Source organism: Oxyura jamaicensis, chromosome 2, assembly GCF_011077185.1.
Source record: "Oxyura jamaicensis isolate SHBP4307 breed ruddy duck chromosome 2, BPBGC_Ojam_1.0, whole genome shotgun sequence".
NCBI lineage: Eukaryota > Metazoa > Chordata > Aves > Anseriformes > Anatidae > Oxyura > Oxyura jamaicensis.
The window spans coordinates 38479177-38494299 of record NC_048894.1 but is presented as its reverse complement, the minus strand read 5'-3'; the positions used below and the strand labels follow the sequence as shown (position 1 = coordinate 38494299).

At 33.2% G+C, this 15123-nt stretch overlaps 1 protein-coding gene across 1 annotated transcript in view; it reads right to left on the bottom strand.

Annotated features, from left to right (window-relative positions):
• The window catches only part of KCNH8 (potassium voltage-gated channel subfamily H member 8), a 194115-nt gene that overhangs the window by 115058 nt on the left and 63934 nt on the right, over positions 1 to 15123 (bottom strand). Inside the window, exon 3 of the mRNA XM_035316085.1 lies at positions 952 to 1083. Within this exon, the coding sequence (XP_035171976.1) occupies positions 952 to 1083 (132 nt within the window). The remainder of the gene's footprint in view (positions 1 to 951; positions 1084 to 15123) is intronic.

Below are 15123 nucleotides of genomic sequence, written 5' to 3'. Positions count from 1 at the left end.
AGTTGAGTGAACACGAGATAAAATATATAAATGTGCTGCAGAAAATCAAAGGGAAAATCAAGCAAATATCTCCTTATAATAAAACCTTAAGTTAAATCATGGTTTCAACATGAGTAACAAGGGAAGTAACAACTAGGGATCAGGAAGTAACAAGCAGGATCAGTGTGTATCACACGACAGACAAATGACATCAATCATAAATTTATGGCAATTCACACCCTTTTATACACAAGCAGTTCAGTGATGACCATACACCCTCCAGCCCCCAACACTATTTTTGGCCTGTGCTAGCAGAATATAGCAAAACTTCACTACACTATAGTATCAAAATGAGTTTATGGCAGCTGTGCGTTGTTAGCATAGCACGTATAGTCCTTTATGCACACCCCTCCTTCCCCAAATTTATGAGAGAATCCTCTCATAGTTTTCTTTCAGAAACAAATGTAAGAACATATTTCTTATACTATTCTTATTTCTTCTACTATATATCTAAAGACTTTGTAAGTCTTATAATTTCATATAATGAAATGAAAATCAGAAGACACAAGAGTAGTCATGATAGGCAAAATAATTTCTAAAGAACATGTATTTGTCTCATTGACAAACATGAAAAAGGTATTCATTCATCTCTCAGCAACGTTGAAATCAGATTTACATAAGGGATGCTTGAAGAGGTCTAGATTTTCCTAAATTTATCTTTGAAAATCCAAAAAGCAAATGAATTAAATCGTTCATTAAAACAATTTTCACTTTAAGGGCAAAATACTCTGTCCCCTGGTTTCCATGTTTACATAATGTGGATCTTCAATTGTTTATTTATCCTTCCAGATCATATATTAATTTACTCTTTGGAAATCTAACTCGTCTCTGATTTAACAGTGTGCATGAGAGAAAATTCTGTGACTCTCAAAAACTACATTCTTATCCATATTGGTTTCAATTTACACAAACCTTCCTTTTTGTCTTCTGCAGCAATCTTCACTTTTGTGTCTGTTATATCTTTGAAAGAGGCCAGGAAGAGTACTACATCTCCTTTTTCATTCTTTATAGGAACAATATCCAATAGGCACCAGAATGAAGACCCTGTAAGGATAAAGAATGAATTTAATTCAAACAGCTGTCTTTTAGCAGAGAGGAGGAAAAAAAAAAAAAAAAAAAAAAAAATTACTAAATCTACAACTAATGCAATTCTAAAAAAAAAAAAAATCTTATTTAGGAGGTCAGTTGTCAGGAAATCACAGATGTTAAGCTCATGTAAATCTGTTTGCATCATTGGTTGAAGCTCAGTAATACTGCTTTCTCTGGAAGTAAGGCATTAATTTAAATGCAAAATTTATCTGCAGGGATCATTAATAGAATTTAATGAAACTGCTTACTCCTCTGATACCATGCTTTCCTTTGAACTCTCAACTGATGTTGCTTATTTTACTGGAATAGTTTTCACTTTGTTAACTTGACATCTGAAGCTTTCAGGTTTACTATAAAATCATTTTACTTTAATCATCTTGCTTGATACTCATTAAAATCTCTTGACAGGAGACCTGAGAGTCAGAACATAATTCCACTAATTAAAAGATATTTAAACTAATCAGACATCAGACTTAGAATAAAAAATGTAAATGCTTGATTCAAAGTAACTTAAGCTAAGAAAGAATTAACTACTCACATCTTACAGGTAAGATTTATAATACAATAAATCTTCTTTAAAATTAATATCAGCTATCTTCGTACTATGTATAAAGTTCAGCTTGCTAAGGTGTTAATTAGACAACACTGAGTTTGACAATATTTTTAATTTTTGCCATCCTTTCTCTTCGCAGATCTGGTAAATAATTGTACCACTTTCAATAGTTATTTTCACTTATGTGAATTCACTTACATGTCATATTTGCAAGGTATGTTGTTCAATGCCAGTGGAAACATTTATAGGTCTGCCATTAACACAGATCACTTGGAACAGAAGATAATGAATGTTATGTGCTAGGAGTATAATGGAGATCTCAGCAAGCACCCTGGATCCTAATCCCATCCATTCTGGGACAATTCAGCCCAATGCCAGGTTTTGTGTTTTTCAGTTTTTGGCTATCAATACTTCCTATCTCCAATTAGCCTTCTCCTCCTATTGTTTACAAGGTGCATAATTACTGTTACAGTATGATTTTTTTTTTTTTTAGTTTTAAATTACTTTCTTGGAGATTTATTTATGTTTCCATATTCATTTTCATCCCCAACATACTACTATTAGCATTAATTTACAAGCAAAAACATATTTTCATTCAGAAAAGAAAAAAGAAAGAGTTCCTTCAACCACTGCTGCCACTGCTGCCAAACTATACGCTATGCTTTGGAGATGTTCTTCGTAAGAACAAGCATATTAGCTATTTCCTACTCTATTCTTCCTTCTGAACTCTGCAGTCTTGAAAATGAACTGAACACACCAAGATTACATTTCATCTAAGTTAAATTTTCAACTGGAAGGTCTCTGTTAAAAGACGTAGATAAGCATGGGGGGTAAAACTGCAGCTTTCCTTTTGAAGGGCCTCCAAAGGTGAAGGTGTAGAAGTATGTTTGAAAACAAATTAATCTGTTCTTTATCCTGGTTAAAATTCCCAAGAGGCATGCTTTGAGAGTAACAATACTGGTTGAGTCACCAGGTAATTGTTTCCACTCAAGGAGACTTTTCCACTAAGTTTCCACTTTAAATTAGAGATAGGGAGAATTGGAAACAGAAAGAAAGTATATAGGGTAAGGACAGAAATCGTGTGAAAGCAGACCGGCTTTGTATTAGGTTTAATCATTCTTATTTTGAGGTTGTAGAGAGAGAGCAACAAATAAGCCCTTTTAAAAGAAGGTAGAACTGACATCAACAGCAATATATTTCTACTCTTCTCTCTTTCTTTTTAATTTTCCATTCTTCAAATTTATACAGACATAGCTTGTTTTATCAAAACTTTTGGGAAAAACTGCTTTGTGCTGTTACTGTCAGAAATGTTATATAGAACCAACACCCTATCAATCTGATGTGGTATATTCAAAGAGGAGAAGTAGCATTAAGCAATTTTAATTTCTGGCTTAAAAATAGAATCACAGATATCTACAGAATATTATTATACTTCTTAAACTATTCATGTTCTTTCTTTTAAAATTGTATTTTGTGCATTCTAGCATTAGTTTCAGTTGGACAAAAAGCTGTTCTCAACTGCATCTTCTAAACAATACTAATAGCAGCCTTTTCTTTTAAACATCTGTTGAAATCTCCAGAAGTAGAAGTGTATCTTATTCTTTTAATTTGTTTCAAGTCTTTTTGACTCACACACACAAATCATCACGGCTGTTTCAGGCAGAAAGTTAGAAATATTAGCTATATCTATACAAATCTTAACTCAGTTATGCTAAGAAGCACATCTGATAACTTTATCTGAAGTGATAGATTTGTATGTTTAGGGAAATAATTGTAACACTATCCATCAGTAATAATTAGAAATAGAGACAAATGTGTTAACATGTATTTGAGTTCTTTGCTGGTGAATACTAGTCACTGAAATCATTTAATGTCATTTTCTGTTTCTCTTCAATTGTATTTTCTCTCATTATTTATCCTCAGTGTTCTCCTCTGTGAAAGTGTCTGATTTTTATTTTATTTTAATTTTCATTAAGCAAAGCAAGTATGCTTAAGAAATGGTACAAACAACTAAATAAAACACATATCCAATACATACATAGGATACTTCTCCCTCAAAGAGTTCTGTGTTAGTGCTTAGCATAGCAGAGTTGCAGATGTTGACATTACTTATACACTCATCCATTAGGGTTTCAAAGTTTACTTTTTGGGGGTTTCTGCCATTACTCTGAAGTGTGCAAACATATATGAAATACTCTTCCAGACTAGAGGAGATGACCCAGTTTAAGCCAGGACTAGATCAGTATGTGCTTGCACTCTGTCAAGAACAGAAGTGTGCCACATTTCACTCTAGATGAGCATTCTTGGAAAAATGTACTTATCCAATGCAATCAATTATACAGCTTTTACTGAAGGCCAACACTGTAGAATGCTATAAGCCAAAAGAAGAACTTTCTACTCACTGAAAAAAAGTAATGCCCTATTCAGTTATAGTTCTTTTGAGTGCACTCATCTGTGAGGAAGAAATTTATTCCCTGCTTCAGATGGTTCACACAAAGGTTTTCTGTGTTGCCAGGAGTTGTCTATCAAAGACATTTCTTTTGGAGGTATATTTATATACAGACCTTTATTGCTCTAAGCCACTACTCTTTGAGGAAGAGTCTAATCTTTCCCTTGCATTACGAACTGAACTTTCAAAATATATTTTAATATCCTCAAGGCTTATATAAGCACATCTCAGGAAAGGAGAAAAGAGACCAAATGAAGCATAATGTTATCACAAAGCAATTTGACTGTAGTCCACCTTTCATATATACATAAAAAAGAGAGAGCTTTATGGTCACTCTCTCACCCTCCATTTCTACCTTTCCTCACTCTGACAGTTAGAAGTCTCTTTAGACTGAAATCAAAAAAAAAGGTCAACAGGGCCAGGAATTTAAAAGGGAGATTTGATAAAATTTTTGCTTAAACCAAGGAACAAACTCAAATTGTTAACCTAATTCATGAGCTATGTCTACCCAGCATACAATAATACTTAACCGAACTTCAACCACAGCTATCCCAGACAAAGCAAGAGTGAGAATAGAAAACTTTGGGTATTGCAGTGGTATTATAGAAACAGAGAGAGATTATTGATGATCATTTTAAGTCTTTGATGGAATTAAAAAAATAATAATAAAAAAATATTTGCCCATCTCCTCTGCTTAATCAATATTTTAACTGTGCTTTTCTGCAGTAAGTATCTTCTTAGTGTAAAAAAAGGAAAGCATAAATGTCTTGCATGTTAGATAAACAAGTCTTGTGACACACACATACAAAAACATCTTTTCATTTAATAATTACCATGTTGTATAACATAAAAAAAAAAAAAAAACAGAATTAAGCTACTCAGGACATCATGTATCTGGCAGGTTTTTTTTAATTATTATTATTATTTTACATTGCAGTACTTGATTTTAAACAGATGTAAATCTAGCTTTTAAGAGAAAATGAAACAAACAGAAACAACAAAAACCACAAAACTTTTTCCAGGGATTTGTTATTTTAAAGACAGAAATAAAATTATTTTTGTATAGATAACTACAATAACCTATTAACAGGGTTGAAACTAATTCTTCAGCTTTACAACATGGTCCTTTCATTTACAGAATTAATCATTGTTAGCAAAATAAAACATTGGCTTATTTTTAAGAAGTTTAGCCAGATTATTTCACCTTTTCTACTACAGAAAGTGTGAACTCCACCGCTGACAGTCCAGGATGCCAAAGACTTTGTCTGGGGAAACCAAGCTGGCTTTTTTTGCTAGATTTCAAGTGCCAATGATAACATTTTGTTTTGCAAGTTTTGTGATTTTGACAAGGTGTCAACACTTTGTTGAGGAGACAAAAGTGCAAAGAAGCAAACAATTCTTAAAAAAAAAAAAAAAAAGCAACAGAATTAAAGTAGAAGGGAATGTAGCTGAAAGAAAAAGTACATCTGTAATCAGAATACTGTCTCTCTTGTAAATACCAAAACTTTAACAAGGATCAGTTAACATAGTTAACTCAAGGCTTTGCTACTTTAAGCAAGTAAGCCCTCGTTCTTCTCCATTTTTTGCAGAAGTGGCATGTACTTACTAACAAAGTTTATCAAATTTTCCCTTGAATTCTGCTCCTGTTGATGACAGCCTATGTGCTGTATCCTAGTGACAGTCTTTGGTCTGACAATATTGCAAGAAAACTAACAAGAAGATATATGGAGTATCAGGTAACTGACACATATGGTTACTGATGGTTGTGCTAACACTCCCAAAGCAGTAGAAAAAAAGTCTCAAGAACCTACAGCCAACAGATCATGCTTGCAATTAGTTCTCTCTGTAAATTATAAGAGTCAACTTAAATCCCTTCCAAAAAAAATCTCAAATGAGAATACAGAGGTATCTCAAGAACTAGGTAGGGGGAAAGGGAATAGGTAAAATACCTTAATAATGAGGTAAAATTATGGTTCAATATGAATAAGCAGATAACAGTCATTGCTATTGAGCTGTGTAACGATTTATAAATTACCATTAAAAATCTCCCTGCATATCTCTCACACATGGCAATAGAGCACATGTAAAATAACTCAAATCTATCACATATCAGAGAATGTGAAAATCCCCTCTCCATGTCTCCCCTTTTCAGTGACCAACTCCATCCTACACTCTGTTCCCACTACTGCTGGAAAACTCAATATGTCATGTTGCACAACATGTCTAATTTTGCTGTCATCGCTGCCATGATAGAGAAAGGGACAGGATGTTCCACTAAGAGGAGACATTCCACAGCACATTAACTTCCTATCCTTGCCTTGCTGCAAACTTCCAATGTTAGTCAGAGGAAGACTTCCTCACCACCTCAAAATCTGCATTTATTAATATGCTGACAGAGGCTGCCTCTGTTCTGGCAGCTCCTGGTTTGAGTCCTTGACTTTTCCAACCTTGGTGTTCTTTTCTTTTGTATGCAACTGCTAGTACAGTCTGCTGTATACATTTTATACTAACTAAATTATGGACTTGAGCACATCTACATTTTGGATTTGTTTACTCAGCTTTGCTCTCTCCCCTTTTATACCCACTTTCTACTATCTTTTCTACTTAATGAAATTGCCTATTTCAAAATCCTCTAGTTACATACGAGTTTTCATTGAACAAAAGCAGAGAAGCTAAGTGATGCCTGTTAAAGCCGCGTGACAGTCATTATCCTTATGTGTGCTACTTACTTTTTGTCTGCTCTAATTTCCTTTTCCTATCTCTTTCCAGATTAGAAAAGAAAACTGCATTTAAGCAGATAAGAACTTCCCTGATGAACTTCCACATTTACTAGGTTATGTTTATAACAATTAGCAAAATACACAGGATTATTAAAAAAAAAACCTCAGTGAAGTCAATGAAACACATCCTGTTTAAATGCAAAAGACTCCAGGGCAAATTCTTTGATACCAGCAGTCTGCAACTTATTTTCTCTCCAACCGCAAAGATCATTATTCTGTCACAGTCATAACACTACAAGTCTTTTGTCAGCTAACTCCTGTGACAGCAGAAACTGACGCAATTTAATGATATAATTAAATATCCAATAGTTAAAGTCTTAAAAAATTATCTTAAAATATTCTTGCTATCTTACTTGTTTAATAATTATATGTCTAACCATACACTGTTTTTACCCAGTATACTGGAAGATAAATCTAAAAAAAATATAGTGTCTTCAGTTTTTTCTATGTACTGTTTTGGAAAAAAGTCATGATCAGTCCTTCCTGAGTAGTCTTGTCTTTCCTCTCTTCAGATGATATCAGCTTTTTTCATTATTTTGAGTTACACAATCTCTAAATAAGCAAAGTCTACTTTCCCTTGATTATTGTATTTTTGAAATCTATTGTTAGAATTGTGTTTACAGCCTATGGTGCTTATTCTTTTTGTATTTTAACAATTCCTTGTTAAAAATGTAGACTTAATGACAGCAGCAGATAAGATTTTTTAGTCTACTGAGGGGTGTACTTTTGTCACTTGGAAAAAAAAAAAAAAAAAGACAAATTTTCTTAAGCCAGGATGACTTATTGGATAAATGTATGTATATATATGTATGAAAATATGTATATATATGTATATATATATGTATGTATATGTATGAAAAACATGCATGAAAAACATGTATTTATACATACCTTTCTTCCCCAGCTTCTGTTTGTCTCAAAAAGCTAACCAATATTTTTAAAATTGTGTCTTAAATGCCTGACATAGGAAAAATAATAACAACACAACAATACCAAAACAGTCACTAGTACTGGTACGTTTTCCACTTTTTCGATTCCAAATATTGAGACAGAAAAACATAAAGATATTTTTGTTCAAGACATTTTCATGATCCTGGTTCTGATGTCTCTGCCAATGGCAGCTCCTATAAACAGAAGGGTCAGAGTTTACAGAAGAGTAGGCCTCCCAGAGCTGGAAGAAATTCTGGTTGCAGCCTCATGCTTATTCTAAACACTTTCATCAAATGTTACTTGGAGAAATGGAAATTCTGCTGGCTATTTGTCCACTCATGTTGCAAAGCTTCATTTTATAAACTGATAATTTATTTTCTATGACTTTTTCCATAAGGTAAGGTCAGAGATTGTTTTTGTTTGACTGCTATATCAGTGACTCAATAGTTATTGTCTAAAATTAAAGTTTTATCTGTAAATATTCATCAGCCATTTCAAATGAGTTTGAGGATTTTCTGTTGAGCCCATAATTCAAGAATTTTAACCTGATCTTGACTTTCTGCCTTCCAGCACTTTTCTAAGAGGAAGGGACATGGCTGGGACCTGATAAAGGGTTGTGTCATGAATCTGGATTGCTATCGCCCTTCTGTCAGGTTTATGGGTTTATGCAGGAGGGTTTTGAAACATGCACTGAAAAAATTACATAATGCTGTAGAGAAGATTAATCTTCCCAGTTCAACATTTGAATCCATGTGAACACATGCTGTAAACAGTCTCTGAGCCTTTCCATTGAGAAGAATTACAGAAACCCTGCCAGTTGGAAAATAGTAGGTTTTAACCTTTTCATTACTTACCTGCTCTATAAAATCACACCGTTTTTGCAATTTCCCAAGCCAAATCAGTAAGATGGTTCAATACACAGTGCTAACTTGAACCTGTTCGTCCAAAAAAGCCATGGAGATACTGCAAGAACTCATTGCAATTGTTAGCATAAGAGTTGGCAATTACATTCTGCAGCATGATCCAATAAAGGTTATTGAGGACCATGAAAAAATTAAAGAAATGTCAGCAGAAGGGAGGCAGGTGATCATCAGGAGAGATGGCTCTTTGTCCTTTCTTTAAACAAACATCAGCCTAACTCATGTTGAAGCGTGGGGACAGAAGTCAACTTTTAGCTAAGCCTGATTTAAAACCTTGTAAAAGCATAACCTATCAGCATCCTCATTGTGACCATAAAACCATAAGAAAATCTGAAGTATAGACTAACAGTTCTGACCCCAGTATCCCATAGCAAAATAAATACCTATGTCTCTTAAAATGTATGTGCAAAAAGTAGCATATTTAGATAAATCTTAAAAAAGAAAAAGTGCATACAACATAAACATTAATATTAAGTACAGCTGGAAACACATGGTGCCTGTATGGAAACACAAATCTGTAAGCATCTGTAAGCAATGAAAAGCCTGTCACTTTATAATGATGCAATAAGCACCAGGAAAATCTTATATGGATTTATTCACTTATCAGTGTGCTTCTATGAGAACAAATCTTTTCACAGTGAATTATGCTTTTAATAAATCATGTTGCTTTTGAAAGAAACTATTAGCCAATGTCACCATGAGTGCCATCAGAATAAAGTCTCAGCACTGTCAGTTAGTAAGCAGCAGTAAGCAACTTCATGTTGAAGTCTCATTAAATCATAGCAAAAGATCTCAGATGTTTCAGATCACATTGCACATGGGATTTTCCCTATTATTATTTTTTTTTTTTCCTCCCTGGTTTTATCTCCTTTCACTGACTGTTTCACACAACATTCTACAGAGTCTGAGCCAGGGATCTCCAGAGGAACAAACATCTGCCCCATTTTCCCCTTTTGCAGCTCTCACAGCAGAAACTGTGACTGTCTGCAATGTCTACATACTTCATGGCTACACGTTGCATTTTGAAAAATGAAGTGTTTGAGGAGAAAAGAAGCTTAAATGTTTCCTGTTCTATGAAAACTGAAAATAAGGACATGCCTTTAGTCTACACACACAGGTATACTGCTTTTTAAAAAATAACTTCCTCAATAGCACTGAGATATCCTTTACTATTAAGCTATATGAAAGGGAGGAAAAACAAACAAACAAGAAATAATGCTTTTATAAAGATAAAAACTATTGCTTATAGGTCATATAATTGCAGTTAGATATTACCATCAGATTCATTTTTCATCGTTTTCTCTTTCTGTTCCCCCCTCACTCCTCCTGTATTTTGTACTATAATTTAGATAGTGTGAGCAAATCAGCTACAAATGATTTTAACTTTCTTGTTAGGCAACTTTCTTTTTAAGGTAAGGCAGCAGTGAAGTCACATTTCTATGAACTTTCCTGCCAAACAACTTGTCAAGAAAGTTCCTGTACATTAGTAACTAGATGTCGCTGGAAAATTGATGGTTTTGTATGGAAAATTTTAATTTTATTTAACTGGAAAATTCTAATCAATGTCTCTCCTGTAGCTGCCAGTCTTAACATTTCCCAAAGCAATTAAAAGGTTGCTAAAGCAGGAAGTTAGTTCATATTGTACCATACAACTCCTATACTTTAAAGTCCTACAGGATATTTTTAGAGAATCATTAAAGTAGATCTTTAAACTTCTTGATGGAAAAAAAGGGATGCTATTTCTGCAAAGACCAAAATACCTTTGTGTGCGTGTTTGTGTGTGCGTGTAAAAAAAAAGAGCTTTAAAAAATCCTTATTTTCTTTAAAGATTATTTTTACTTAAACTTCTTTAATACTTATTATTTTTAATAAAAAAATAAAATTATCTTTAAAAAAAGCCTTGTTTGTTTGCATTATGCAGGTCATTCATTGACTGCAAATAATGTATGGAGTCTTTGATCTTCTTTAGCCACATTATTCAAATGCCTCATGGCCTGAGGCTTATTTCATTTGCCTGTGGCTGCTATTGTTGCTCATCTGAGAACACCGTTACACCTGAGGCTTCAAATGGCCTTTTGCCCAGTGGTACCTAGTAACTCAGTGAGATGTTCTGTCTTTCACTGTTTTGCAACTCCTATTCTACCCATCTGATATATTATATCAAATATATATTATTATATCAAATATTATTATTAATATAATAATATATAATACTTTATATATAATATATAATATAATACTTTATATATTATATATATATATATAATACTTTATATACATATATATAAAGTATTATTATATTAATAATACTTCCAGGTAAAGGTACAGATTTTTTGAAACACTAATGAGTAGAGATGAAATACTTTGGTTTAATCACACTGACGCTTGGAATTAAAGAATTGAGAAAATAGCTGTTTCATGTCTTCTTGATTTTACAAGTTATTTACCAAACCTCTAGGGGTGAAAAACTGCAAGGCAGATGCCTAATACTTACTTCAGAAAGTGCTTAAATTAGTTTACAGGTAGAAGATGTCATAGTGTCCCATGAGTATCTGTGCTTAAGTCAACTCTATATGCAGTCAAGTCCTAAGGCAACTCATAAAGGTGGCCCCAGCAACACCTACTCTGTCCATTACTGTTACAGAAGGGATTTTTAAATATCCACAAATTCCAGCTGGGAAGTGGTGAGTGGAGGACATGGACACAATGGATGCCATACTGAAGCCTTTCACAAATCCTTAAATCAAAAGTAAACTTTTCTGGTTACACAGTATTTTACACAAGTTACACCTTCACAGGCAGAGACCAATTTCCTTTCCATTAAGGAAGGTTGTAGCACTACTAAAGACTGTGAGTGTGTGTGTAAGAACAAACAAGACCAAACCCTTTTTTAAAGACTACAGACTGATTTTTGAGACACAGAAAATGAGACTGCTGGGGTCATAAGGGAACTAAGGTATGACCTTCTCAGTGATTGAAGATGGAGAGCTTACGCTGGACTAAGTCAGTGATTATAAGGCTTATTGTAGCATCCTCTTAGGCTGCAACAGAAAAGGAAAAAATCCAATCTGCTCCTTGTTTATACTTCAGTTTGGTGGATCATGAAGACCTTATTTGACTATACGTACTTATTGCTGATAATTTTTTTCAGTGGTCTGCCAGGGAGAAAAAGAAGGGATTGTTTAAACGTAGTTCTTTAGTGAAGTGTTCATCTGCTATCAGACTACTCTAAAAAGGAGACCCCTGAAGTGAATTCTTCCCTCACAAGTCACTTGAATTCAGAAAGGTTATTTATTTCAGTTATCATAATTGACAACTTAATTTGTCACAGATGTTTCAAAAAGAGTGTAGAAATAGTAAGAGAAAAAAAATAAAAAGCAACTCCTAAAATACTTAATTTTAAAACTTTCTGAAGAAAGCAAGTCACACATTTTCTTGTTTTTAAAAATTTTTTTTTTTTTTTTTCTGTTTGTCTTCAAAAAGCACAATAAATCTAATAAATAAATAAATAAAAACTGGCAAAGGAACTGAAATAAATACTAAAACTATGTTGAAAAGTATGTTTTTAGTGGAATTTCCAAAAGACATCTCTCTGAAGCTGCTGTATCTGCTGCCATAGTTCTTATAACTGTTCTGAACTAACATGGCAGAAATGGGAAGGTACAACCTTCCATCATGGGAAGGTACAAACATTTTATGCTATGGTAAAGATTTGTTAGAATGACAAAAGGAGAATACACATACTTTTATCCATTCTAAGAAGATTGTTTTCTAGTTAGGTGAGAGTACAACAGCTGAGGATCACCCTTTTATTATGATCCAAAACAAAAAGACCAAAACAATAAATTTCTTTGTTTCTTACCACAGATAATCCATATTACTCCTCTACCCAGCTCCTTGCATGTTGGTTTTTCTCAGTGCAATGAGTGTCAGCTCACATCAGTCTGGAATTCCTATGAAATTGCATGTACGATGGTGGAATTGCTTTAGTTACAGCAATCACTCCTTTACTGAACAATTCCTGAGAAAAATTGGTATTAGAATTTCTAGGTAATAGTTAAATAACTGTGAAAAACCCTATACTTAAACTTACCAAATTCAGATCAAAACTAGTAAGGGCTTTAACTCCCAAACTTGAATCAGAACTTGAATGAATAGTCTAATTTAACGATAAAAACCAAATCAGTTTTAAATTGAGTTTAAATAAAAGTCAAAATGTTGGAAAATGTGGTTATTAAAAAATAATACTAATTAAAAATCAACACATATTTAGTTTTGTAAGTTCAAATTTCTTTCTCACATAAGGAGATACACATAGAAAAAAAAAAAAAGGAACGAAAACAACAACAACAACAAAAAACATTTTAATTACAGATTTCTAGCCTCTGAGTTTTAGATCAAATCCAGGATAGAAAAAAAAAAAAAACTAATGTTGTGTCTTTTATAATGTAGTTATTTAAATTATTATTTTATGGAGTATTCTGAGGGACATTTCAGTCAATTCTGTAATTCTGTGAGCATAGAATTATCCCTGAAGCTGAACTTCTGTGCCTGAAGTTATCCCTGAAAGTATTTATTTTGTCTTGTAGCTAGGCTTACAGAGTAAGGCTATAACTCCGAATAGTGGACTAAAGCCAGATACCTTACCATATGATACCCTAAAGTCATAACAGGACACTGAAATATTACCCTATAAAAACCAAACCTTACTAGTTACCTGTCTCTCACTGATCTCTGTTCCTGGGGTTACACTATGCACTAACCCCTTTAGCAGGTATTTTCAGTATCAAGTAAGCCTCAGGGTAGCCATACATTCATTCTGAGGCCATTAGTCCTAAAGTTCTTGTCTAAAAATATTGTTAAAACATTTGTCTGTAACACAGACTCCTTTTTTCCCCTCCTCTTTTTTTTTTTTTTTTTTTTTTTTTTCTCTTTCCCCCCCCGATGTTGAATAACCTTAACTGCTTCATTGGTTCATTTTTTCTTCTGATAAAAACTCACAAAACATTTAGCTAAAATGGATGATTTACCAAATTCAATGTCTGCACTATGAAAACCTAACAAACAAACAAAAAACAACAAACCAAAACTATTTTTTAAGATAAATTTTGCTTTTATTCAAGAACAGACTCATTTTAATACTTATTCATTTCTGCTTCACAATGGTATAGAAATACATGAAAATGAAAAATACAATAGACAGTCAAGGAAATTTATTCATACTCAGAAAAAGTCTTGGAATGGCTCCCATTCCAATTATACACAGGGATGCTTGAGAATAGATTGTGGGAATTCTTTTATCCTAAAAAAATTCTCTTTACCTATGTTTCATAAACTTAATCGCCAAGCAAATTGATCTGCAATTTCCTTTACCTGAATTAGTCATACCTATTGAAGGTTTGAAGCACCCTTCATAGTGCAAAGGAATCAAAATTTAACCTGCAGGACCAAGCCAGTGAAATGAATATGTTAGCTTTACTTCTTTCATTTACGTATATTGAAATCTGTTCCCGCTATACTCAGTCATTCTACAATACTGGTCAAATGCAGCCCTTATGTTTCTGTAAGATAATTTTTCCCTACATTCAGACATGATTTACAGAGGAGAAACTAGTTTTATTGAATAACCTTCCTGAAAAATGAGCTGATGAATTCAAGGAAATATGGGAGTCTCTTTCAAAAAAAATAAAAAACAAAAGAGAGAAAAAAAGTAGTCATTAACACAAAACTAAACAGCAACTTTTTTCTCTCTTTTGTTTTAAACACCATTTTTGTTGTCATTAAACACCTATAACTTCTAGAAAATAACTTGTAAAATTATTAGATATAGTAGTAATAACATTTTGGGAGGAAATATTTCATTAACAAGGACATAAATAGAATATATGGATAAAATATATGGCTTAAATGTATGTCTAGAAATTCTAGCCTTATAATAAAACATAAGGTGATACTCAACCTGTGGATCCATTAAGATCATGGATCATTAAATATATGAGAAGGCTCCTATAGCACTGCTGTGCTTGCAGTTCTATTAGAATCTCCTACTTAGGGTCACCCTTGGCTAGTGGTACAGTTCAAAGATCACATGAACAATGGCCCTTTAAACACTTACAGAATAGGTGCACTGAAAGAGACTGATATAATGAAACAAGCTGATGAGCTGATGAGAGTGCAATGCAACTCAAAATTTCCTAGTCTATGGAGTTGCTTAATGCTCAGAATGTTTTATGTGACAATACATACTTAAATGTAAACTCTATGTAGAGTACTTATCTATATTTGAAAGTCATTATTATTGTATTTATATAGAGTAGCTGTGGAGAATGAGCCACTTGGATCATTCAAAATGGTAAGCATTTT